We start from the raw sequence: 26,141 nt of genomic DNA, 5'->3' as shown, positions 1-26,141 counted from the left end.
CTTGTTTTACAGTTATATTTTTAAGTGAAATATTTTAATTTTTTTAAAAAGGATATAAGTAAAAAATTATCAAAAAAAATAAACACGTGAACATTTGGAGTTAGAAATAATTGAGAAAAAATAAGAGGTATGAAGCGATCAACAATCGGTCAAAATGAAGTTGGAAAAATATTTAAAAATTCCAATTTAAAAGAGTATGGTCGGCGAAAGGTGAGACGTTAGGACCCACGTTAAGTCGGAGCATGGCCGTGCGTCAAATCGGGGAGGCGATGGTGCGGTGATGTGATGTGGTGCTGCTGGGGGCGGGCGGCGGCGCCCGTCGAGGAGCTGCAGCTGACGGGCGCGAGCCTGAAGCACGTGCCCCAGTCCGTGCCGCTGGCCGGCAGGACCCTCGAGAGGCTGCACTTGGCTAGGAACCGGCTGCGGGAGCTGGCGCCGGCGCTCTTCGTTTGCAAGGAGCTGCGGTTGCTGGACCTCGCCGACAACGAGCTCGTGGAGGTGCCGGCCGCCGTGCAGGCGCTCGCGCAGCTGCGCCGCCTCGACCTGGCGAGGAACGCCCTCGCCGACCTGCCCCTCGAGCTCAAGGCCCTGCGCCAGCTGCGCTTCCTCGACCTCTCCGCCAACCCGCTCGACCGCCTGCCGGAGTCGGTGTGCAGCCTCGTCTCCCTCGAGCAGCTGCACCTCAACGACGCGGGCCTCGAGTTTCTGCCCGCCAACTTCGGCCGGCTGTCGTCGCTGCGCGTGCTCGAGCTGCGCGACAACTGCCTCGCTATGCTGCCCAAGTCGCTGGCGCGCGCCGCCGACCTCGAGCGCCTCGACGTCGGCCAGAACGAGTTCTCCGAGTTTCCGGCCGTCGCTGGCGAGTTTCGGCGCGTGCGCGAGCTCTGGATCGACTGCAACGGCATCACCGAGATCCCCGCGGCTGTCGGCAACCTCGTCGAGATGGTCCACTTCGACGCCGGCGAGAACGCCATCTCGGAGCTGGCTCCCGAGATATCCGAGTGCGTGCGCCTGGTCGACGTCTGCCTGTCGTCCAACGCGCTCGCCGCTCTGCCCGAGTCCATCGGCAGCCTGGTCAACCTCGTCTCGCTCAAGCTGGACTCCAACAAGCTGGAAGAGCTGCCCGACTCCATCGGCAACCTCGCCAGCCTGGAGGAGCTCATTTTGACGACCAACTATTTACGCGAGCTGCCTCGCACGATCGGTCGCCTCGGAAAGCTGCAGTGCTTGAACGTCGATCAGAATTACCTGCGAACGGTGCCCAAGGAACTCGGCGGCTGCTCTTCGCTCACCGTCCTCTCCCTCCGGTCCAACTGTCTTACGCACCTGCCCGAAGAAATTGGTCGCTTGGCGCAGTTGAAAGTGTTGAACTTGGTCAGAAATTCGCTCCAGAACCTCCCTCATGCGCTCTTGAACTGCGAGCATCTGGCCGCTCTCTGGCTGTCCGAGAACCAGAGCAAGCCTCTCGTCCCGATGCAGTCCGAGATGGACCGAGAGACCGGAAGGAGAGTGTTGACCTGCATCCTGTTCCCGCAGATAGACTCGTCGCACGACGCTCCCGTTCGCCAGCAGAGCTCATTCGAATCGGACGGCTCGGCCGGCGCGAGACACATCAGCTTCGTCGACGTCAAGACGGCCGCCAGAGAGGCGTCCGAGAGACCCGGCAATCTGAGGAGAGCTCCAACTCCGTATCCCAAAGAACTGAGAGCCTTGGCGAAACACGTCAGAAGCAACCAGCGAGACGCTGGCGACGAACCGACGATGCGGAACGCGGTTCACATCAAAGCCGCGCGAGTGGCGTCGACTCTGAGACAGCGTTTCGCCGACGACCGCCCCGTCGCCGAAGAGAATCCCTACGATAAACCTGCCGATCTGGAATCGGACGAGTCCTATCGTCGAGCGGATCGAGCTCCGTATTCCGAGAGCGCCGACAGTGCGTACGGAGGATACGGCGAGCGGGTCGAAGACGAACCGAACCCGTACGAGACGAGAGGCCGTCGCAACTCCATAGAGGAGAGAGTGAACGACATAATTTGTCAATCGTCTCACGACCTCTACGTCTCCTCCGAGAGGCTTCCGGACGCTCGCGTCGATCCGGTCGAAGCACCTTACGACGCGTCCTCTCGAGTCGATCTAGTCGACCGTATCTATCGAAAAGGCCGTCCGCCGCTCGCTGACGAATATTCGTCCGCAAGAAACGTCGACGTCGATCGCAGGCCTCGCCCCGAATACGATTCTATCCGTCGCGTCGCGGCGTACGTTCGGCCCGAAGACGCGACGTACGAAATTCACAACGAGAACTATTACGACCGATACGCGGGCCTCTCTCCCGTCGGCTACGTCGAATACGATCGCAACCTTGTCGACTCCGGCGCCGGGAGCGTCCGAAGCGACTGTTCCAATCCCAACGATTATAACTATCGTCACCGGCGCCGTCTCGAGGAGCGGCAGCCGGAGAATCTGTCTTCGCATCGAAGCGCGTACGGACACGTGCAAAATTCGTCCCCGAGGTACGTTTCGTACGGCGACCGCAGCTCCGAGTACAACGCCAACGTCGCCGCCATCGTCGATCCGAGAAGACAGACGGAACCGCCGGCGGAGATCCCTTGCGCCAAAATCAATCCGCCGCCTTATCACATCGCCGCCGCGTATTCAAAACAAGCTCAATACTTCAACGGGAATAACTGACAGTCTGTTGCGGAATATTTCTAATCGTCACCGACGAGAATAACATAGTTTCAAATATCCCCTCTCGTGTAACACGTAAAATAGTAACGATTAACTTAAACGTTGTCGACATACGTTTCGGGTATATATCATTTTATGTATGTCATTTTTTCGTACGAAAATTAGATGATTACATGCCATTTTAATGTTAATTCGTACGAAACGAATCATTATTTATTCAATTGTGTTCTATGAGATGTTTTATGTAATATTTTTATCGCCATATTGTACAGAGTATTAACGAAACGATAATCATCACCCTAAGACTAACCTCAAACTTTTTAGAGAATATTTTCAGTACAAAATACTTATTTTATACTTAATTACGCACAGTAAAAATAATTTAAATTTCATCTATATACATATTTAATAATACGTAAATATTATGTGATCCTCTATTTAATGACAAAATATCACAAATTTTATTTCCGTTCCTACTTTCATATAATTTAGGTTTTATACGGTCGTATAACGTTTTGTTTATTGCGTTCCCTCGAAAACTACCGGAACGTTTTCTAATCTTGTGATAGAATTTATCTTTTATCAGCGATGTGAGCGATTGTACGAGCTTCGAGAGGAGCGTCTATACGTATTCACGCACCGTCGTTTTGTTCCGCTTTCGTTTTTATTATATAGGTGCCTTTAAAGTTAAAATATCATTTTACCTAAATTGTAAATTATATATTATAAACGTATACCGTACGATAATTTATATTGACGAGTGAGTCGAAAGAATCACTATAAATAATTCTTTCATATAGGAATTGGTGGTATACACGTGTCAAAAATAAATTATATATATACATATATAAAAATAACTTCTATAAAAGACTTATCCCTTATATATATTTATATATCGATTTTCTTCTTTGCCAAATTTATATTTAGAAATATTTATACATAATGTCCATATCGGTGTGAGGTTCGTTGAAATAGTTCCTGAATTAATTTCGTTTCATATATACGAGGATCGTACGGAACACTCTCTATATATTAAGTTTTCTTAATAGCGTTCGAAATAATGTATGTAGAAAATTGAATTAACTCGGCCAAGTTGCAGTTAAATGAAAATTTTAAAAAGTAAAGGTCAATTGTATGTAAGGAAGTGCACTTATCTGAGTTGCTGAAATTTACAGTGATATATGTTTATATTGTAATGGAACTATTTTAATTTTTAACGTAAAGATTTCTTCACTTTTTTCGAAACGTCCGACTGTATAATAGATCCGAAACTGTGTTAGCGGTCTATCTTATTTTACTTTCGAAATTCAAGTATCGGCGAATACCCATTGCTCGGGACCAATGTACGTCACGGGTTCGCGTGACTCGAAATTGCAATATTCTCTTTTAATTTCTTACGTCATCGTTATGTATATATTCGATTGTGTAAAAGTATATAGTGCATATGTAAATATATAGTTGTGTTTCGAGAACTAACAATAGTAAATTATTACCTCAATTGCGTATTTTAATTTATTTCTAACGTTTACTCGTAAGGGTAGCTAATTTATTTTTTATCACGTCGAACCGTTCGAAAGAGACGATCTTCTCGATTGCGTTATAGGCGACGAATATGGCAGCTGTTAGCTATGATGACTTCTCAATTTATATTTTAATATTAGATGCCATTTATTGTTTAAATATCTAGTCATATAAGTTTTACAACTGACTTTTTTTTATTTTCAACTCAATTATTTTATTTTTTAAACAAATCCACCGATCGATTTTAGCTATAAATAGCTATGATTTATGACGAATGCTATTGTCCCCTTTTTTTTGAATTTGATAATTGAATATACTGTTTTTGATGAAGTTTATGATAAATTATGTCAATGTGATCGTTTTGATCGTTAATTTATTTGATAACCACTATTTTTTTTAATTTGATAAATATCTTACAAAATTGTATCAAATATATTTTTAACTAAATATTGCAAATTATACCTAAATATTTTTTATTTTATTTTTTTGTAAAAAATGTATAATTTGATGGTAAATAAATATATTGTAAAATAAGATTTTTTTTAATTTATGAATAACAAAGATTCGTCGCCTTCGCTAAATACAAAATATAATTATTATCAAGGTGCGTGTTTGGAACATTCAAGATTTAAACAACGATATAAGAATAAGAGCGATGCGCTTTTCAATTACAACATTCCAGGAACATCATGGGGGGGGGGGTTATTTGACCAGAAATACTATGAATCATATCAACCAACCTTTGTTAGGAGCAATAAGAAGGCGTAATTGGCGTCTGAAATCAGCTCACTTTCTCCAGATAAAATTTGATTATACTCTACTTGCCTTAATGATGCATCACATCCCCGTTTTACGTACAATATCATTTCTAAAGATTCTGATACATCAACAGAATCAATTTTGAGAATTCTGTTCGAGGTATGATTTAAAGATCTTGTAATGCATTAGCTTTTATATCAGTAACAGTTATTCCATCAGGATAGCATTCTGCTAATGTTTTGTATGATGGGAGAACTTACAGTTTTTTCCATCAAGAACATTCTTTAGTAGATGGTAATTGTCTCTAGATATATTTATATCAATCAAAATAGCTAGGGCTTTTTCTTTGTATAAAAATGGTGTATCTTATATAAGATCTTCAAGTCGAGTTAATAAACTTTTCATTGATTCAGGTGACAAATCTTTCACTTTTTTAATAGTATTAGCTTGTGTTGTTTCACCAATAGATCTCAGTCCTTGCATATATGAAAATCTAATTTGATCGACTCCAAAATGTCGAACCAATTGTGAGGCTTTTCTTTTCTTTGTTACTTCGGAAAATTCTGCGTAATCTTTACAAGGTCTACCTCTTTTAATTCCAGATTCTGTTGATATGTATGATGGGGGTCTCTATGTATTTTCGAAGTCGACTGTAAACACCGTAGTTAACTATCCTTGATTATTATTGATAAAACGATCTTTTTATCTTGATGCAGCAGCCCCTTTTGCCGTGAACTGAGGCAAAATTGTTTTTTGCATGTTTGCTTTAATGTAGACATACCTAGTATATCTCACTCAAGTTAAAATGCTTGTTTAGGAATTTTTCTGCAGTTGAGATGTGTTTTCCATGTTTAATAAAAGCCATACAAATGTTAAATTAATTATTATACGCGGAAAACCCTTCATTGTAATACTGTAGCCCTTGTACCTAGTGAACTAGTGATAAATACTGAATTTTTAGTAATTTTAATATAATTAAAGCTACAAAATTAAGTTGTAGTAATGTGTGCAAAATATTTTGAACTTGTTATTGTGGTAAAATGCTTTATAGGGTCAAAATAAAACTATCTATAATGATAATAATCATGAAAACAGCTTACCTCAATTTCCTGTGTTTTATTAATAATTTAAAAAAATACTATTAATTCAATTTATTATCTGTATAAAGGTAAATTATATAAAATAATATAAAGTTTTAATAATATTATCTACTATTTTAAATAATAAATAAAGCTTTTTATTTAATGCGAATTTTACAGTATTTTTTATGGTTATTTTATATTATAATACACAAAACAAAAATATTGCTTGCAATATTTAATAATGTGTATTTTGTTTTATTTTCGTTATGTTAGAAACGACTAATGCTGTTTTATTATTAAATTTCTGAGAAGAAGATTATATGAAAAAATTATGTTTATAAAATGTATTTTCAATGTACTAAAACTCATATTTTCTTTATGTTTTTATTACGATTTTATTAAATTATAAAAATATATATATTCATCAACTTTTATACCAAATTTTAGGGTGTGAGTCGAGGGAGTACTGTCAACTATCCACCACTTCTCAGTTGGAGTACCTCATGGGTTGATCCTGGGATCACTTGTCTTAATTTGCTACACAGCCGACAAACCAATTCCGGCAGATAGAAGCGATCTGCTATAAAGGAATGCACCTATATTTTTTATTTTTTTTAATCATGTTGTGGTTTCGTTAGTAAAGAATAATTGCGATTTCTTCCACGTCTATTTCGGTTCCATTCACGAACGATACTAAAGGCACTCTGGCCACTCGTTTTGACGATCCCAAGTAGCTAAGAGTGGCCACAATTGAGGCGTCGGCCACATCACCGTGGCATCTCAATGAGATACGGCCCTTACAAACCCACATAGCAATACAACACGCAACACTGATGGTTCGACATATCGCCGCTAATGTCACCACGATCGCTATTAAATCTCGGTAAAACAATTCACCGAATCCGCATTCTTGATGATTTCCGAACCAGTGTCTCCAGATAATTATTCGATAAAAACAAAAGCAATTACCAATTTAAAAAAAAACATCGCGTTTCAGCTTTTCTGTATAACCATCATTGGATAAATATTCTCAACTCGTTTCCGAGAAGTCTATTCAAATCAAATGTCCCTAATAATTATAAACAAACTGTCTGATTTCAAGACGGCTCGCTAAACGTTAAAAAACAACTAGCTAAAGTTAACTTTATTGCAGCATCCTGACTACGCTAAATTAGTCTAACCGGCGTTTCAGCCCATCGAATGCACTCTGTTGAACCTCGCTTCATTGGCAGTCGACATCTATGGCCGTGGGTTGGGTAAGAGACTTCACTATCATCGCAAAGTTCTTAACAAATTTGCTAAAGTAATTCACCAAGCCGATAAATTGTCTCTCTAAGTGAACATTGGTCGGGGTAAGAAAATTAGACACTGCTTTGGTTTTCCCCTGTCCAGTTCTTATTCTCTCGCCAATTATTTCGTGCCCTAGATAAGAAATGACATTTTGCTATGTTCAGCTTAAAACCTGCCCTTCTACCAGTGTTAACACTCACTCCAACAAAACCAAACACTCTTCTACCGTCGGTAAAGAAATTAATATAATCTGCTCATGCTGCATTCCACCAAGAATGTTGTTCACAATCCTCTGAAACACCACCGGCGAATTCGCCAACCCTTCATATTGCACGTATGTAGTGATAAATACCGTTTTGTGGACTGAATCAACAATTCTCCATGGGTCACAGTTAAAAAATATGAAATGATTTTTAGTTGAAATTTTTGCTTTTCATTTTTGTTTATAGAGAAAATCTATAGTTGTGCAAACTGTAAGTCATTAAATATTGAATTTTCGCTGTCACTTGAACGTTAAGGGTGGGTGGGCAGCAACAATAAGGACCGAGCTCCGATTTTTCTCTCAGACGCCTTAAGTAGTTGCTTAGGAATTTCGAATCGTTGGTAACTAGACCCTTACATCGCCGGCCTTTTGCTTCAGTACACTAAATGAACTAAGACTAGATCTGACCTGAGTGGTTGCGAGTGTCAACCGCGATCGGATAAATCGACGCAAAATTATCGGTGGTTTCTAGAATCATTAATAATTTTAAGGAGACAAATTAGGTATAGAGGTTCAGGGGGTGAGATGTAGTGATCCGTCCCACGTGTCTCAGAACCATCTCGCGGAGAGAACAAAAAGATGCGTCTGGAAACATAAATTATCAAATATTGCACCAATTCAAATTGCTTAAAAATGCGAACGTACCTTTATTTTCTTGAATAGAGACGAAATAGCAGTAACTCATCAACATCATGGTAGAAAAGAAACAAAATTTTATTTATTAAAGAATAACGAACATCCTCCCGCCGTTTATAGACCTCAAAAAGATGTTCAAACACCTTATGATTTCACAAAAAATTAAAAATATGCAATTTTTTTATAAGAAATGTGAAAAGAAGCAAATATATATTGAAGTAGTATTTTTATTTAATGCTTGAAAATATAAGTGTTATGTCCAAAAAAGGAAAAAAGATTGAACGTCACTCAGATGACCCTTGTAACTGATAAAGCGATAACATATTTATTTTTTAGTAACAATGGCGCTCAACCGAGGTACGATGAACACGTGCGAAACGGATGCAACGCACTTCCGTTTTCGGGCTGATTATAATTCTTCTCTCTATGGTATTTAATTCCGCGCCGGCGTTTTTTTTATCTTCAAAAGTAAACTTTTGTAAATCGAACTTATTATATAACAGAAGCATACATATTAAATACTACAGAGAAACCGTTGCTTGATATAGAAAATATAATTATTTGTATCTTATTTTGAAGGATTGCGAGTTGCGTTTATTCAGATGGCAGTCGGAGCGAATAAGCTGGAAAATATCAACAAGGCGGTTAATTATATACGCAATGCAAAGGTTAAGGGTTGTAAAATGGCCGTTCTACCCGAATGCTTTAATTCACCATATGGAACGAGTAAAATTTTTTAAAAACATTGCCTAATAAAACTCGTGAGAAATATGTTTTGTAATGTCAAATTTTTCAGAATATTTCGACGAATACGCAGAGGAAATACCGACAGGCTTGACCTCAGAGTCCCTTTCGAACGTTGCCAAAGAAACCGGTATTACCGTAGTCGGAGGTTCCATTCCTGAAAGATGCGACGGAAAATTGTATAATACATGCACCGTTTGGAACGATCAAGGATCGTTGATTGCCAAGCACCGAAAGGTGGATATGTACTATTTCTTTATTAATTTATTATTTATTTATATTTATGTAATTCAATATAGTTATTATTATTATTATTAATAGGTTCACTTATTCGATATCGACATCCCTGGAAAAATAACTTTCAAAGAGTCTGAAGTATTGTCCGAGGGCAAAACGTTGAATACATTTCAAATCGGTCAATGTAAAGTCGGTCTCGGAATTTGTTACGATCTAAGATTCGAAGAAATGGCTCGATTATATGCTCAAAATGGTTCATTAGCTGATTTACGATATTATTTCTTAAATATACATTATTAATAATGATCGTTTTAATAGGATGTAATCTACTTTTGTATCCTGGCGCTTTTAATATGACGACTGGTCCTCTGCATTGGGAGTTATTGGCGAGATCGCGTGCTAATGATCTGCAATTATTCATGGGTATTGTCAGTCCGGCTAGAGACTCCGGTGCAGGATATGTGGCTTATGGTCACTCCACATTAGTGGATCCGTGGGGAACAGTGATCGCTAAGGCGGGTCATGATGAAGAAATGTTGACAGCCGATATCGGTATGCTTGTTTACTTACAAAATTGTGATAAAAAGGGTAAAGTTTATCAACATATGTACATACTTTGTGTGTACATATGCTACAAAATAACTTGGTTTACAAGTGATTCAAATATAAAAGGACGGCAATATTATGCCACTGCTGTAATTTATCGATTTTGCTTTATTTTAAATTCAATTCCAGTCAGATTTTGCATATCTCAATATACAAAATTTATTTCAAAAACTTGTTTTTTAACTGACTATAGTCAAATGTTTAAGTGATATATTTTCCAACAAAATTTTTTCAGATTTGGACGTTGTCGATGATGTACGTAAGCAAATTCCAAAGATCAGCCAACGCAGAACTGACGTATATGATACTATTTCAAAATCCAATTTGTAATACAATATTGTTTTGATTTATTAAAAAAATGTTAAAATATTTTGTATACAAATAATAATATATTTCTATATTCTAAAATTTATTTATTTTATATTTCCATATCATTGAATGTTTGAACTTAACAAATTGTCAATCTCAAACTGCGCATTTTCCAATTGAGTATTAAAATTTAACAATTCATCTGATGCGAGCTCCAGAAACGTTCTATCCATTGCCGAATCTGCTTCTTTTGATGTCTTCATGTATAGCAATACTGTGGATAGCTTTTCTTTTTTATTCAAATGCGAACCGATTCCCACGTTCAATTGCCAATTCGGTTCTACAACCTCTTCTATATGTCCCAAGTTATAGACGTTAAACTCTTCGAACGTGTCTCTCATCAAAGACTGCCAAACGTCGATAAACGCTCTAGCTTTACCTTCCTTTAACATCAACTCGTTGACTAAATCGTCGGCTAAGCAAGACGGTTGCATAAGAAATTTAGACATCCTATCTAGTATATATAACGTGACTTTAATAATGACTGACACCTCTTCGGAGTCCATTTTAAACACCCTCTCAAGGGCGAAGATTTCTTCGGTGGTGAATATCTCACTCTTAGCTCTTTCCGAGTACGATTCTTTTATGTGGTTCAATAATTTAAAAAACTTCGAGTCGTCCAATTCGTTAATGGTTTGTATAACATTTTTTAGCCTAAAAAGTGTGAAAAATTAATAACATTACTAAAAAATAAACATTACAATATTCTACTGACTCTGTAGTAATCTTAATCCAACGAAAATTCATTTTTTTACATTTATTTTTTCATACACGAATGACAGACTAGCATTACCAGTGTTGCCATAAAAAATAAATAAATGTACTATGCAGCACTGTTAATATCGTTTTATTTATCGCCTTATTATTTTTACTAATCAAGAAAGTAAATTATTAAAAAGAGAAAAACAAAATTGATTATAAGACATTTATTCTACGTATAACTAACGGCTAACGCGCACTACTGCGGCCACAGTCAACGACCAGCCACAATCGGCCATTTTCGTATGGAACGCGCTCATTGGCTGTACGACCGACCACTCTTGTGCAATATAGTCAAGCATCAGCCAGCTTGCTGTTGTGACCAGAGTTTGTATGAGGTTGTGTTGCTGTCAGCCGGTCAGTGTATGATAAGATGGCAAACGAGCAGCACTGGCACGACACGATGGACTTCGACACTGAAAATTTCATTTTGGAAATCAAGAAAAGACCTGCATGTGGGATTTATCTTTCAACGACTACTCCAACAAACACATAAAGAAAAAATGTAGGAGGAAGCATTCAACCTATTTGATGGTAACAAATCAAATGAAAAAACTGCAGTTTGTAATCTTTTATTATTTATTTATTTATATCATAATCTACATAGATGATTAAGTATTTCCATAAGAGTTCATTTTCATTTCAAAAATAACCTGCCAATAAATTTCTATAGTTTGAATTAGGCCTGCGTGTGCGTATTTGTGTTTGAATATCTTCATGAAATGTAGAATATCTATAAAAAGTAGCATTATATTGTACATCGTCCCTGCTTCTCACATTATTAAGTAAAACACAACATGCTTTAGCAGTATCTACTGTAAAATCAACATTTACATTTAGAAAATCATTCTACAAAACGTCTAGCACGAGAAAGCCGATAGGTTATTTTTATCAAGCCATTGACCAACATATGACACATTATTCTATGTGACTGCGAAAAGGCGTCATCAGCAACAAAAACATATGCCATGGGTGTTTAATTTATGTTGGAAATAGCTATCTCCTCGACGTCCACCTTTCAACTGCCGGCCGCACCCAACCGCGAGCTGTGCGCACTACAAACAGCCCGTGTGGCCGGTCGCATCCCTGTGGTCGCAGTAGTTGCACGAATTCACTAAATGCTGCCGTATACTTTTTTAAAAACTGTTTTGCCGTTTTCAATTTTTAGCATTGGACCTTTACGAATCGGTAATTTTACTCCTTTAACATTATGCACAAATCAAATATTAAGCACAATGTTAAAAATAATATATACTTCATAAAACAGCTTAAAATTGATTTCAAAATATTAAGATCCTTGAAAAGCGCAGTTAATTTTTCTTCGCATGATCTTCCATATTTTAATTTTTGAAAACCAGATTTTCTTTAGCAGTTGTTTCAATTTTAGGTCAAGTAATATTACCATCTTTTATCCAAAAGAATTGTTCTACGCTACCACAACTATTTTCTTATAGTCATATTTCATAAAATGTTAATATTTTATATATTTTGAGTACTTATATATTAAGAATTAAGAGAATGTCCACGCCACGCCAAAAAACCAATGGTTATGTACTCTCCACTGCGTTTAGCTTTTATCGCTGTGCGGGTGTTTATTCCCTAAACATTGGTTAAAAATCACTATTTAACTTTTATCAGTGTCGTCGTGTGTTATTTGGTATATTTACAATCATATGAATATTGCAAGGCAGAATTAAATTTCAAGTATTTGCTTTTAGACAAAATTCAAATAGATAATATTGAAGCCCGTTTTGTTAAATATAGGACAATGGCAGGTTCTCAATCTTTGCAGATTAATATCATTTAATAATATGTGCTAGATAATGTTTCTTACACCATCCTCTTGTGACATAAAAATATGGTTTTCGTCAATGGTTATTTTAATATACTTAATATATGACAATGGTCGAAATATGCGTTGTTTAGTGCTAAAGAAACAAATCATTAAAACCCTTTGTGTTGACGTTTATTGACTGGTGATTTTTCACGATGGATAAAAAAATTTTGCAGTACAATACTTTTTCGTCGTTTATCGATCCTGGATTTTGGCACAAATTCACTCAAATTAAACTTGATATTGACAAATTGGAAGGACAGAGGAAGAAAATTTGGGGAAGATACCGAGGCGACATTGGTAATTTTTTCGAAGTCGATTGCACAGCTTTTAATAGGTATAAATACTCAAATAAAAATTGAATATAGATTATTTGATAGTTATATTAGTTAATCATATTTCAGCACTCCAGACCTACAAAGAAATAATGGTCTCTCTCATGGTATTTTATTGAATAAAAATACTATCGAAGATTTTAAAGATTGTGACAAAGCTTCAATATTAAACGAAGAAGGGAAATTGCTATGGGAAGACGTTGAAAGCGGCGCTTGTATTGATAATCCATCTTTATTATCGAGATTTGCCATTTTGTCATTTGCTGTTGGTATAATTTAATTAATAATTCAGTGTCCAATTCCATTATTTAACTTGTATATTTTTAATTTTAGGACCTAAAATCGTTTCAGTATTTATTCTGGTTCGCTTTTCTAGCACCAAGTCATCCATTTGTGTATCTCGTTGATAAACCCGAGTTGGTCATAAATGTATTTAACGAGACGCAAATAAATTCATTTATTAAGAGTTACAGTTTGCTCGATACAAATCAGAAATCATTCTTCGCAATCGAAATGAACGATGCTAATGCAAACGCCGTTCCTGTAGCTGGCATTATCAATAAAATCATCGATACAGGTACTCATGACGAAAATGTGTATTTTGGTTTCCTCGATCCGAGCATTACGGAGTATCCTGGGTGGGTTTTGAGAAATTTTATTACATTACTGAGTTTTAAATGCTCGTCTTTACATGGAAAGAATCTAAAATTTGTGGCGTTGCGATTCGGAAGAACTAACGAAATCGTCAAGAGTCTACTTTATGTGATCAATATACCTGAAGTTAGTATTTTATTAATTTACACACAACCGATTTTTTCGATTGATTATCGCATTTTGTATTTTAGAACTTGGAAGGCGAATGGGGTAAAAACTGGGTAGGGTGGGAAAGAAACGAGAAAGGAAACTTTGGACCTCGTATTGCTAATATGGCATCGACTATGGATCCGTTCATGTAAAAAAACTGTTCTATGAGAATATTATGCAAATTATATATTTCTTCGTATTGTTATATATTTTAATAATATTTACAGATTAGCTGAATCGTCGGTTGATTTAAATTTGAAATTGATGAAGTGGCGATTGTTGCCTAACTTAGATCTGAATATAATAAAAAATACAAGGTGCCTACTTCTCGGTGCTGGAACGTTGGGATGTGCTGTCGCTAGAAATATATTGGTAAATTATATATTTTTATAATTCAAATATTGTATATGCATATGAATTTATATAACAAAATATTATTAAATATAACTTTCAGGCATGGGGAGTTAGAACTATAACTTTCATTGATTATGGTAAAGTTTCCTTTTCCAATCCTGTACGGCAGAGCCTTTTTATGCATAAAGATTGCCTTAATGGAGGTGACTATAAAGCCTTTGCTGCTTCGAACAATTTAAGGGATATATTTCCAGGTGTTGTAAGTATTACTTCTATAGTATATATGTATATACAATATTTACATATAGATGTTTAGTTCTAAAAATTGGCCTGTAATTTTTACATTTATTTATTCTCTTTTAACAACTGTTTATTATCAATCATTTATTTTACTTTGGTAAGTGACTGAAAATACTCTTCCGGCTGTGATTATTTATTTCCCTGAATAGGTATTACATTTATATTCTATTTTGTCAATCGTTATTAATCGCTTAAAAAAATTGTTGCCTGGTGACATCTATATAGCGAGTAAGTAGACTATAAATTTTCTGATTTGGTCCCAACGAGCTGAAATTTTTTTATTTCTGAATTGATTTACATCTCTTTTGATATCCCCTATATGATCACGTGTATATTATACATTACTAGTTTTTCCACAGCATCAATATTTTCTTCGTTAACTGTAGTGCTTGGAAAACCGTTAAACTCGTTTAATAGTTTTCAAATTGGTCAATTTAATAGTACCCAATACTTTATGATTCAACAGAAACACCAAAACAGTGAAAATAAATATGATTTGTGAAGTGTTACCTTTTCTTATTAACAAGAAACATATTGCTCTTTGTGAATTAACTGTAACTGAGACTGCATCAAAATTATCATTATTTTGTAGAAGTATATCTATCAAATAACTTCTATCTATAATTAACATTGAGCATGTCAAGACTTGTTCTGCAGATTGAAATTAAATGTTTTTCTACAATATTTTAGAATTCCAGAGGTGTAGTTATGCACATTCCAATGCCAGGACATCCTGTCGGCGAATCTTTAATTGAAGTCACGCATAAAGAAGTGAATTTATTGACGGAAATGATCACTACGCATGATGTTATATTTTTATTGCTCGATTCAAGGGAAGCAAGATGGCTGCCGACACTATTGGCTGGGTTTCATAATAAAGTATGTAATTAATATTTCTATATTTGTAGCATTGAATATATTATTAATCTTTTTTAGATAGTAATTAATGCAGCATTAGGATTTGACAGTTATTTGATTATGCGACATGGAATATATGAACAAGATGAAGTTACTAACGAAGAAAAAACTCAGAGCGAACAAATTAAACAGCATTTTATACCTGGTCATAAATTAGGATGCTATTTTTGTAACGACATTACATCGCCTGGGAATGTAAGATATTTATCTGTTTACAATAAAATATCTCTAAGTTTATATAATTAATTTTATAATATTATATAAACAGTCTCTAAAAGATAGGACTTTAGATCAACAATGTACGGTGACAAGACCTGGCGTTTCTAATATAGCAGGTGCTTTAGCTTCAGAAATGGCCATAGCCATTATTCAACATAAGCGAAAGTTAATATTTATATAATTTATTAAAATTTTTATTTTTTAATCTCAATGTTAATACAAATGAATACAAACTGTTTAGATTGAACGCTGTGGCTGCATATAATTATAGCGGCGAGGTAGAGGACGATGAAAGTATTCTAGGAGCAATTCCCCATTCCATTAGAGGCTTCTTAACTAATTATCAGCAGGTGTTGCCTTCGAGTGCTAAGTTTGAACAATGCATTGCTTGTTCTTCGAAAGTAATGGAAGAATTTAAATTGCATGGAATTTCATTTTTAATGAAAGTGTTTAATGATGTAAAATATTTGGAAGATATCACCGGTCTCACTAGTCTACACATCGAAGCAGATAACGCCGAGGTTCGGTTTCTCATAAATTGATAACGCATATAACGAAAGTAGTAAATAATTTTAATTAATTTATATTATTACAGATTTGGGCTCTCAGCGATAATGAGGAAGAATAATTTTAATTCATAATATATTCACTCTTGATATTAACTATATTTTTAATTTTATAGGTGTGATAATTTATATAAATATATAAGATATTTAATATTTTGATATTATGATAATATTCATATTGTGTGTATTGTATTACGCAATTAAGGTATTTTATATCATTCATTACTATTAATCGAAATAAATAATTTAAACATAACCTATAATTTTACTCATTTTTTCTACAAAGATATGATATTCGATTTTTGGTTATTTTAATTCTGCCCATTTTAACCCAACATACATATATCCAAATCCCTCATGATATTCTAGTATTAATATTACTAAATCATTAATTTTTGTTTAGGTAATATGTACAATTTATGTAATACATATATACTTATTGATATTTGCTAAATGTTTTATTATTATTGATTCTTGTTTGGTAAGTTGCTGAGCATATTTTGAAAATATGTTAAAAAACACTAAAGGTCGTTTCAGAAATTTTTATTCATTTAGGGTTATTATCAATCAATCTTATCCACACAATTTCAACCGATACCATTCTCCATATTCTAGTCCAATTTCTTCACATCCATACAGTCCTAGCCCGACTTTCAATTCTCCCAGTCCAGGCGCTCACCAGCTGCAGTATCAACAACCTTAATCTCAGATAGATTGTAATCGACAGTTATTTAGCGACGTACCACAGCAAGAACAGCTACCACACTCAATAGATAATTATTTCTCGCAGTTTGAGGAGTAATGAACGTACGTTACCGATAATAATATCTATATGTTATATAATAATATTTGAATAAATTTTGTATACAAATAATATTTTTTTCATACCTTTAGATAATCTCTATGAAGTACTTTGTAAATAGCTTCACCCTTTTCGGGGATGATACGGGCGAGGGCGTGTAGTGATATTACAGTTGTAAACTTGAAATCTACGTAGCTTCTCCCAGTTTTCAGAAATCCTAATAATCTCGTGAGGAAAAATAACCATTCGCATGAGAGTATATTGGTGCAACTAGTGCAAGCAGGTTTAAATAAGTTGCTTCATCCATTCCCAAGTAATTATGCCAACCTCTAGGCACAACCTTCAATTTTGAAAGCAATTTTATGTGGGAAAACTGTTTCATATTCTGGAGCCACTCTTTGGACTGACACACATTTTCCTGCAATTTTTATTAAGAATGCAAATACAAAACCGACAAGAGCCAAACTATTGTCCGTCACGTCCATTGACCACCAGCGAAATGAAAGGTATTCCAGAGCGTATGTGGTGGATGGATAATTCAGGCATTCCCAAATGCCAGGACTGCACAGTTTTTCCCTTAGGACACACATGCACCGAAGAAATGTACTGAGTCTGGATTGCTGGCCCTAGAGATTGCTGGCCCTAGCAGCGAGAATGCACGATACTTATGCTACGCCGTTAAATTATTGCGTTTACGTAAAAAATAACTGATTAAATGATGACTATCAATTTTCCAATTGTATATTTAAAGCTTTATAATCTAAATTATTTCGAATAATTCATTTCACCTACTGGTGGGGCCTGGCCCATGTGTCTCCTAGAGATATAATTATAATACAGAGTTAAAAAAATTGAACCATTTTTTGTGTTCGATATTACCTCAATATGTAAAAAAGTTAATACTTCATATCGCTGAGAAAATAAAAATATATCGAATATGTGAGTAAAACTATTTAATGGTTCATTTTTCAGTTGTTATGGCCGATAAAAAAAAGTGAGTTCGACCACGTTGTTGTGATTTTGATAACTGTCAATAAGATGAGGAACCTAAAACTTATTTGTCGCGAAAGTACGTCAATTCCCGTGACAGAATCGATTTATAAATTCATACAATGTTCGGACAACCCCAAAGAGTTGATCCTGTGTCACGGACTCGAAATCAGCAAGTTTGATTCGCAAACGAATCAAATTTGCCAAATTTTCAACATAGCCAACGAAGTACCGTCGGTCAAAGAAGATGACATAGTCGATATTATATTTCTATCGATGCAACGGAGTCTGTGTTTGTTTCTGAGACATGGTGAAATATTCATCATAAACATTGAAACACTCGAGGTTAACATTCCGGATACAAATTTCTATCAACAAGAGATCAAGGTATGAATTATTTGTTGTATACATATACTTGTATTTGATTGATTTATGGTTCAATTTTTTTATTCAGTCTGTGAAGTTGAGCCCTGATCAGGAATTAATCGTTGTGGTGACGAACGATTTACAAGTATTTTTGTTAGACTATTTATTAGGCGTAATCATAAATAGCAAATTGTACGATGAATCATTTGGAGAACGCGAATTTATAACTGTAGGATGGGGCAAGAAAGAGACGCAATTTCATGGATCTGAAGGAAAAGAAGCAGCTAAAATAAAGCCCAAATTTGACACAGGTAAAATGTTGTATTTATTTCAATTCATATATGATTCAATATTGAGTTTATAATTTATTATTTATAGATGTGCAATATAACAATGATAATTGTTTAATATCATGGAGAGGCGATGGAATGCTGTTTTTAGTCGGATTTGTACTAAATTCGCAGTCAATGTTCAAAGTATTCAATAGAGAAGGCGTTTTACAATTTACGAGCGAAAAACAGCCAGGTCTGGAATGTAATTTTACTTGGAGGCCTTCCGGTAATTTGATAGCGACGACTCAGATTCTTCCCAATAAATATATAATAACATTCTTTGAAAAGAACGGGCTGAAACATGGCGAATTTCAATTGCCTCTAAAACATACCGAGATTTACATTAAAAAGCTATCGTGGAGTGAAGATTCGGAGGTTTTGAGTGTACAATTCGAGCACAAAGTTACTATGAAAACTCACATTTTATTGTACACTGTAAATAATTATAATTGGTATTTGAAGCAGTCTTGCATATTTCCGATCGGTTCTAAAGTTTTAGCGACTCAATGGGACGATAATTCGATCGAGTGCAGTGGAAAGTTGTTACATTTAATTTCAGAGAATGGAGCTTACGAGAAGCTTAGGTGGGTTTGGGATGTAGATCAGAGTAACGGGAAAGATTTAAACGACGACGCAACTGTGGGAGTTATCAATGGAAATAAAATCCTTTTAACTAGCTTCAGGAAGTCGGTTGTGCCTCCCCCGATGGCGATGTATACCATACAGTTCCATAATAATATAAACCGTGTAGTATTCGGTCCGAATACTAATAAAACTGATTCTGCAATAGATACAAATAGTTTTTTTGTCATCACCGAAGAAGGATCGATGCATATGTATTCTAAAGATAAAAATTTATATTCTTTAATTGGAGTATCTGATGTTTTTGTTGACATAAACGCATCTATGATTACAAACGTCTTATGGGTATCTGATAATCGCATAATTTTCTTGGTTAGTAATAATAGTTTGACTGATGTATATACTGTTAACATTTCATATGATCAATTGAATAAATTGACGATGACTGTAGATAACAAAGTCGAAATGAAAGAGCAAATTATCGGTATTAGATCGATAGAGAGTAAAGATTCTGCTCTCCTACAGAATTCATCCGGAAATTTGATCTTGATTGGTCCTCGCAACGGAGATTCTGTACGATCTTTTCCAGAGTGTTGTAATAAATTTGATGTGATATGTATAGAAGATGAAATGTTACCGATCGGTTTAACGAACAGAAATAGATTTTATATTGAAGATGTTAAGGTGGCAAATAATATTAACTCGTACTTCATTCATTCGGATTTTTTGCTGCTTACTACTTTGCAACATCAATTGCTTACGTGTCCGTTGAAAAAGAAGGATATAATGAATCTTCAAAATAATGCAAATTCTCAGAATCAACAAGACAGTTTCTTTGCGAATAGAAGGATAGAGAGAGGCGCAACGCTTGTGACCACAGTGTCGTTTGATAGTAGAACTGTTTTACAAATGCCGAGAGGTAACATCGAAATTATCCAACCGAGAACGTTATCTTTGAATATAATAGGAAAATATTTAAATAACTTTGAATATAAACCAGCGTTCGATTTGATGCGAAAACAAAGGATTAACTTGAATTTGATCTATGATCACAATCCTAAAGAATTTCTTATTCATATCGATGATTTTATAACACAAATAAATAATTCACAATGGATCAGTCTTTTCATATCTGAATTAGAACAACAAGATATAACAAAGACTATGTACGTCACTACTTATAAAGATCGATCAAATCAAGCAAACGATAGTGATAAAGTAAAATTGATATGCGAACATCTTAGGAGGTCTTTAGAATCATCAAATAAAGATAACAAAAATTTTCTACCGATCATTACGACATATGTTAAAGGTGGAAAAACGTCCGATTTAGAGTGTGCTCTTAAAAAAATAAAGAAAGTAAAAGATGAAGAAGTCTCTAATGGAGTCAAGTACATTGTTTCTGCTGATGATGCATTAAAATATTTATTGATCATGGTAAACGTGGATGAGCTTTACAACATTGCTTTGGGTCTTTACGATTACAATTTAGTCATGTTTGTCGCTGTCAAGTCTCAGAAGGATCCAAAAGAATACGTACCGTACTTGAATAAATTGAAAAATATGAATAACGATTATGCAATGTTTTCAATCGATAACGATTTGAAGCGGTATGAATCGGCACTTAAACATTTGATAGCTTGCAAAGAAGATAGAGGAGAAGAATTGACCGCTTTTGTTAAACAACACAATTTATATAACAGCGCACTCATTAGTCTATCGAAAGAAGACGCAAGATATAAAACTATCGCTGCATCTTACGGTAATTATCTGATGGGCCGCCAACATTTCAAAGAAGCTGGGATCATGTTTAGAAGAAGTGATAACATTGAAAAAGCACTAGAGTGTTTTGTTGAAGCTCTAGAGTGGCAATCTGCTCTATTTATGGCTCACGAATTAAATTATACGCAAGAACAGTCGCTAGATTTAGAAAAGTAAGTTACAATAGTTTGATTTTTAATTTGGGTAAAACATTATTAATGATAATAAATTTGCAGATCGTTACTAGATAAATTAAAAGAAGCCGGATTGTATTCTGAAGCTTTGTGTTTGCTCCAAAATAGCGATAACTATCAAGAGAAGGTTTCTTGTGCAATCGACGGACGATTGTTTAAACAATCTTTAAGTATATGCTTGCAACATCAAAGGTTTAATCTTATAGGTCAGTGTTAATGATTCTTAAAAGTTAAATGTATAATTTTGGTTTTAGCACTCTTCAATTAATAATGACTGAATTTCAGATGAACTCATTAGGCCTGCTGTAATGGAGCAGTTTGAATCAATTCTAACCTCATTGACAAATAATGAATCACAGTTTATTGCCCAAAAAGCCAGATTGTTAATTGTGAGGCAAAATAAATTAGCAATAAAGAAAAATTTCGGCGACGACGAAAATATGTTGGCTGATTGCGATTTATATTCAGACACAAGCAGTATTATGGGTTCGACTTCTAGCAAGTCATCAGGGTATTATGATTAGATCAATAATTATAATATAAGTACAAACCTTGTAGAAAAAGCTTCCAAACTTATTTTAAACTACCTTTTAGTGGATATTCAAGATTAATTAAATAATATCATCTTTCATTATTTAATACTTCACTGATTTGTAGTCTCTTATATGCTCTTTATAGTTATGTTTTTCGTGTGTATCTTCCATCAGACAATTCTCGTATTTGTATAATTTGAAATTAAGAAATTTTGCTCAATCTTTGATATTCTAATGTAATGTCACTGCAGTTTTTTCTTATTTTATATGGCTTTAGGGACGATTTCTAGAATTGACTTTTTACTATGTTACTGCTACAAAATTGAAGAAATATGGAATAAAAAAATTACTTCGTTGAGTTTGTCCCTAATATTTTCAACTCCTCGTTTATTATCTTCCCTAATATTTTATCAGTATTTATACAATGGTAATTAAATCTATAAAATTCGGTATCACAGTTGATAAAAAATTCTAAATTAATTTAACATTTTTTATAAAATTTATAAAGAAATTTTAGTAGATCTAATTTCTTCAGGAGCCATAATAAGGCTACTTGGATTTAATGAATTTAAGAACAAGTAGATAACTTATATTTTAATCTAGATTAGAATTGAGAAATTGATTTCATGAACTTTTACATTGGTTGACGTAGTATTGGAATCGTTTTTGAAGCCATTCTCAATATGTACATACTTATATTATTATTAATACTACGTCCTGGAATATAATTGTTGAAAGCACTTATCTAAATCTATATTATAATTTTGAATAATTACATAATTTGCATATAGATTGCTTATGTAAAAATTTCATATCCCAGAGTTTCGCATGTTTTTAGTGAGACATAAAATTAGGGAATTATAGTGTAGATTCAGCTTTGAGTTACAATTCTCTCTGTAGGTACTTAGTTTTTTATTCTCTGTAGATACATTTTTAATTTTATATATACTTGAAACTCGGATTATCTCAAAATATCCACACGTTAAATTCATATATAAAACAGTAAAAAAACTTTTGAATAGCCTATGTACATCTGTGAATGTTTAATAAAAAAATAAAAATGTTTTAGGCGAACTTTTCGTTCGAGTAAGAACAGACGGAAACATGAACGTAAAATGGTTTCATTGAAAGAGGGATCTAGGTATGAAGACATTGCTCTTATGCGTGCGTTGCATATTTTGGTAATGGCCACATTTAATTTGCGTAAAGACGTTTCCGATATGGTATATGTACTCAGTTGGTTAGAGAGAGATGTAGAAGCGATGAAATTACAGGTATAATTTTATTTATGTACTGTTTATGACTAATTTGGTACAGCACAATAAAAAAATCGTGAAATTCATTTACAGAACATATTACAAACTCTAATAAACAATATGACTTTCGCCTTTATGGAAATTTGGCCATCCGATACAGCTAATACAAATAAACCTATTGAAAGTCATAATCCAATTGATAACACGGATGGCGTAAATTCACTCGGTAATATTTTATTTTTATTATTTTTAAATAATGTCTTATTTTTAAATTATTTTTATATGATTTTAGAACCTCACATGAGAATACCTCCTATAATTCAAGAAGTCAAATGGAAGTTGGAAACGTTATAAACATAACTTATTATTGTGTTGAAAAATAATTTATTATTGATCAATTGTATCGCATTATTTTCGTTAAGAATTGATATTATAAAAGTGTTTATAAATACATGGTTCAATAAATAATTTAAAAATACATATCTCAATTAATTATTCTTCGCGATTTCTTTTACGGGAAAAGTATTTCCTATAACAAGTGTAAGAGCATAAATGACAATCGAAATTTACGTTGTATTTCCCATCGGATACGATAGTCTCACAGAAAGATTTCAACGAATACACGCACTTAATGTAATTTACGTAGTTCAATGTGGGAGCTCCGCAAATGCAATATTTAGTGTTATCCAAATAGTCGACTAAAGTGAAAGGTATTATATCGTTAGCATAATACAGTCTAAATTTGAGTACACACGTAGAAGCTATGTCGACTAGCGAGTTAACATTGAAAGCGCCCATCTTTTCGGTTCTTATTTCATGGCTTTCTAAAGGATTGGAAGACAAATCGACTTGTTCCAATCGCAAAGAAAGAATACTCGCAGGTAGCGATCTAAGATTATTTTGAGATGCTGCTAGATATCGAAGACTCTTCATCGTTCCAATTCCATTCGGCAAATTGTTGAGAAGATTGTTGTTCAGCTTGAGAGTTACTAGATTCTTAAGTTTGCATATGGAGTGCGGTATGAAATTTAAATTATTAGATGATAGGTCTAGTAATTTTAAATGCTTAGAAATCTGAAAAATAAAATAAAAACAAATTAACAGTGGTGATCAATTAATTAGCACTCTCAATTCTGCGATTCATATACAAATAATAAAATTTCAACATTAAGGCTATTTGTAATTAAAAAGTCGAAAATAGCAGAGTTTTGAGTGTTTTAATTAATTGGCCAACGCTGTATATAAAACACAGGCCAATAAAAAATAGTTTTGAAGTACGCTTGGAAAGCTGAATTCAAAAAGTCATCGAATTTTCTATATCAGCTCCAGTTCTGAAGATTATATACTACATTACTATGGATAATGTGGAAAAATAAAAGATTCAACATCAAAAAACATATAGACATAGATATATAGTTATTTTATTATATTGCGATTTTTCTAGTGTGTCTATTTCTATTGTGAAATTTGTTTAATGTAAATTAACACTTTCGGAAACTTCAGCGAAATTAAAGGATTAGTTGTAGTTGTTTTTACAAAAAAAAAGGTTTTATTAAGTAGCAAAGTATGCGTTGGCCGTCGTGTGATACATACAGGCGTATAATTTAAGTGTTATTCTTACGTTTAGACGATTTATCCACTTCCAACTCGAGTAATTTGAGGTTCCTAAATTGTTTTCGCTCAAATACAATTCTGCCAAGTTTGACATGTCACCTAAAATTATTTAAAATCAGTAAAGCATATAAGATATTCATAAATAAAATACTCACCCATATCTTCTGGGAGTTTTTCGATCCTGTTGTTGCTCAAATTTAGTACTTTTAAATTGCGCAGCATCAAAATATCGCGTTTAAAGTTGCACATTCTCAAGCCGCTTAACTGTAAATGGTTCAACGTTCTAGGGAAACCTTTGTTGGGATAATCGCCGATATCCAGAACGATCAATTTCGTCGGTGCCGTATCTTTAGCCGTGACACTGACGTTCGAAAGATGAGGTATTTTTGTTTCCCCCGAGTTCGGCTGGAGACAGTCCTTCAAAGTTTTCAAAAAAACTTTAAGTTGAATCGGATCGCTCTGAATGTACAGATCGTGAGGTGGATCCTTGAACTTTATCGTGGCCTTTCCCTCGTTGCAGAACTTGACGAAGACTTGCATTACGTTGTCGTTGACTTTATATCTTTTGCCGGTTTTGTTGAGTGCAGAGAAGTGCAAGATGCAGTAAGAGTTCGTTTTGTTCGGCTCGGCCGCGAGCGCCAGGGTCGACTTGAGAAGGCGCTGCGCCCCCGCCAGTCCGGCACTCGTCCCGACGCTCACCGAGCATTGTAGTTTCATCTTGAAACAATCGCGCTCTTGGCGCTCGACAAACGGTGCAATGTTGCCATTCCGCATCTGTCAAACACCATCTGTCAATAAGCGCTAAATTTAAAACAAAAATTGTTATGAAGTTGAAAAAGCAGATGACTTTTATTTATTTAACTATAAATAAAAAATGGTATATCATTTATTAAGCATACACATAGCATTTTAATTATTCATATTATTACTTTTCACAAAAATGGTTTATGTTTATTTCAGATATTTTACTCGTCCAAACATTGCTCAATAATAAATGTTTACTTCAGTAGAGGCATAAGACCTAAGTAAACGTTTCAACTAATAAAGAATATTTTATGGAACTGAGCAATTAAATAACTAGAGCCTTAAAAAAACGATGAGAAAAGATTACGTGCGTTATGAGTTAAACGTAATATTTATACATAAATTTTATTCGCTCATAATACGTCTCGATAGTAATAAATGATTTTATTCAAGAAATCTGCAAATAGATTCCTAAACTAATGTTTTATTATAAAATAATGAAAAAACGTATGAAGAGATACATTTTGGCCTTTTTTGATAATTTTTCATAAGTCAATCCGGAAACCGAAGATGTTGTCTAACCGTTATGAAACTTTTTATATAATTAAAACCAACCTTCTCTCACTATTAAAGTTAGATTGCTGAGTAGGAGGGGGGGTCATATTTTATATGCTAAGTAGCAAA

The 26,141-nt window shown here is 34.9% G+C and overlaps 6 protein-coding genes across 7 annotated transcripts; 4 read left to right on the top strand and 2 right to left on the bottom strand.

Moving 5' to 3' along the window:
• Nucleotides 1-226: 226 nt before the first annotated feature.
• On the top strand, nt 227-4,740 carry Lap1 (leucine rich repeat containing protein 7 lap1). The gene has a single exon (XM_088190771.1). The coding sequence runs from the start codon at nt 286-288 to the stop codon at nt 2,686-2,688; it is 2,403 nt and encodes an 800-aa protein (XP_088046897.1). The 5' UTR covers nt 227-285; the 3' UTR covers nt 2,689-4,740.
• A 3,745-nt stretch (nt 4,741-8,485) lies between these two features.
• LOC148239117 (omega-amidase NIT2) lies at nt 8,486-10,233 on the top strand. 2 transcript variants are annotated; one of them, XM_088191868.1, is made up of 6 exons: nt 8,486-8,595; nt 8,818-8,964; nt 9,035-9,219; nt 9,304-9,472; nt 9,538-9,771; nt 10,061-10,233. In XM_088191868.1, exons 1-6 carry the CDS (start codon nt 8,580-8,582, stop codon nt 10,153-10,155), a joined length of 846 nt encoding a protein of 281 aa, XP_088047994.1. In that variant the 5' UTR covers nt 8,486-8,579; the 3' UTR covers nt 10,156-10,233. The 2 variants fall into 2 exon arrangements, with proteins under 2 accessions (XP_088047994.1, XP_088047986.1); XM_088191860.1 differs by having other exon boundaries at nt 8,499-8,667.
• Vlet (COMM domain containing 10 protein valette) lies at nt 10,226-11,022 on the bottom strand. Its single transcript, XM_088191880.1, has 2 exons — nt 10,910-11,022; nt 10,226-10,848 (listed from the first exon to the last, which is right to left on the bottom strand). Exons 1-2 carry the CDS (start codon nt 10,939-10,941, stop codon nt 10,257-10,259), a joined length of 624 nt encoding a protein of 207 aa, XP_088048006.1. The 5' UTR covers nt 10,942-11,022; the 3' UTR covers nt 10,226-10,256.
• Nucleotides 11,023-12,886: 1,864 nt separating this feature from the next.
• Atg7 (Autophagy-related 7) lies at nt 12,887-16,546 on the top strand. Its single transcript, XM_088184867.1, has 11 exons — nt 12,887-13,124; nt 13,192-13,387; nt 13,456-13,902; nt 13,968-14,074; nt 14,154-14,298; nt 14,381-14,539; nt 15,271-15,459; nt 15,517-15,693; nt 15,767-15,882; nt 15,959-16,238; nt 16,313-16,546. Exons 1-11 carry the CDS (start codon nt 12,943-12,945, stop codon nt 16,343-16,345), a joined length of 2,031 nt encoding a protein of 676 aa, XP_088040993.1. The 5' UTR covers nt 12,887-12,942; the 3' UTR covers nt 16,346-16,546.
• A 1,522-nt stretch (nt 16,547-18,068) lies between these two features.
• Elp1 (elongator complex protein 1) lies at nt 18,069-23,575 on the top strand. The gene is made up of 8 exons (XM_088201886.1): nt 18,069-18,462; nt 18,530-18,752; nt 18,820-21,289; nt 21,353-21,516; nt 21,596-21,821; nt 22,913-23,117; nt 23,193-23,325; nt 23,392-23,575. Exons 1-8 carry the CDS (start codon nt 18,124-18,126, stop codon nt 23,451-23,453), a joined length of 3,822 nt encoding a protein of 1,273 aa, XP_088058012.1. The 5' UTR covers nt 18,069-18,123; the 3' UTR covers nt 23,454-23,575.
• On the bottom strand, nt 23,467-25,496 carry Lrr47 (Leucine-rich repeat 47). Its single transcript, XM_088201899.1, has 3 exons — nt 24,869-25,496; nt 24,721-24,812; nt 23,467-24,173 (listed from the first exon to the last, which is right to left on the bottom strand). The coding sequence occupies exons 1-3, from the start codon at nt 25,485-25,487 to the stop codon at nt 23,592-23,594; spliced, it is 1,293 nt and encodes a 430-aa protein (XP_088058025.1). The 5' UTR covers nt 25,488-25,496; the 3' UTR covers nt 23,467-23,591.
• Nucleotides 25,497-26,141: the final 645 nt, after the last annotated feature.

The sequence above is a fragment of the Plectrocnemia conspersa genome, unplaced genomic scaffold (assembly GCF_051122295.1).
Source record: "Plectrocnemia conspersa isolate PC_06_02 unplaced genomic scaffold, ASM5112229v1 ptg000001l, whole genome shotgun sequence".
Taxonomy (NCBI): Eukaryota; Metazoa; Arthropoda; class Insecta; order Trichoptera; family Polycentropodidae; genus Plectrocnemia; species Plectrocnemia conspersa.
The sequence above is the reverse complement of the archived record's forward strand: the minus strand, read 5'-3'. Positions and strand labels throughout refer to the sequence as shown.

Excerpts from the sequence above, each read along its gene's own strand:
- Lap1 (XM_088190771.1), top strand. The coding sequence starts at position 286 with ATGTGGTGCTGCTGGGGGCGGGCGGCGGCGCCCGTCGAGGAGCTGCAG.
- LOC148239117 (XM_088191860.1), top strand. The coding sequence starts at position 8,580 with ATGGCGCTCAACCGAGGTACGATGAACACGTGCGAAACGGATGCAACG. Across the intron at positions 8,668-8,817 it reads TTATAATTCTTCTCTCTATG|GATTGCGAGTTGCGTTTATT; the intron begins GTATTTAATTCC and ends CTTATTTTGAAG. Across the intron at positions 9,220-9,303 it reads TGATTGCCAAGCACCGAAAG|GTTCACTTATTCGATATCGA; the intron begins GTGGATATGTAC and ends TATTATTAATAG.
- Vlet (XM_088191880.1), bottom strand. The coding sequence starts at position 10,941 with ATGAATTTTCGTTGGATTAAGATTACTACAGA. Across the intron at positions 10,849-10,909 it reads TGGATTAAGATTACTACAGA|GCTAAAAAATGTTATACAAA; the intron begins GTCAGTAGAATA and ends CACACTTTTTAG.
- Atg7 (XM_088184867.1), top strand. The coding sequence starts at position 12,943 with ATGGATAAAAAAATTTTGCAGTACAATACTTTTTCGTCGTTTATCGAT. Across the intron at positions 15,460-15,516 it reads TGGCTGGGTTTCATAATAAA|ATAGTAATTAATGCAGCATT; the intron begins GTATGTAATTAA and ends AATCTTTTTTAG. Across the intron at positions 15,883-15,958 it reads ATTATTCAACATAAGCGAAA|ATTGAACGCTGTGGCTGCAT; the intron begins GTTAATATTTAT and ends CAAACTGTTTAG.
- Elp1 (XM_088201886.1), top strand. The coding sequence starts at position 18,124 with ATGAGGAACCTAAAACTTATTTGTCGCGAAAGTACGTCAATTCCCGTG. Across the intron at positions 18,753-18,819 it reads AAAGCCCAAATTTGACACAG|ATGTGCAATATAACAATGAT; the intron begins GTAAAATGTTGT and ends TATTATTTATAG. Across the intron at positions 23,326-23,391 it reads GGATGGCGTAAATTCACTCG|AACCTCACATGAGAATACCT; the intron begins GTAATATTTTAT and ends ATATGATTTTAG.
- Lrr47 (XM_088201899.1), bottom strand. The coding sequence starts at position 25,487 with ATGCGGAATGGCAACATTGCACCGTTTGTCGAGCGCCAAGAGCGCGAT. Across the intron at positions 24,813-24,868 it reads AAAACTCCCAGAAGATATGG|GTGACATGTCAAACTTGGCA; the intron begins GTGAGTATTTTA and ends AAATAATTTTAG. Across the intron at positions 24,174-24,720 it reads AGTGGATAAATCGTCTAAAC|ATTTCTAAGCATTTAAAATT; the intron begins GTAAGAATAACA and ends TTTATTTTTCAG.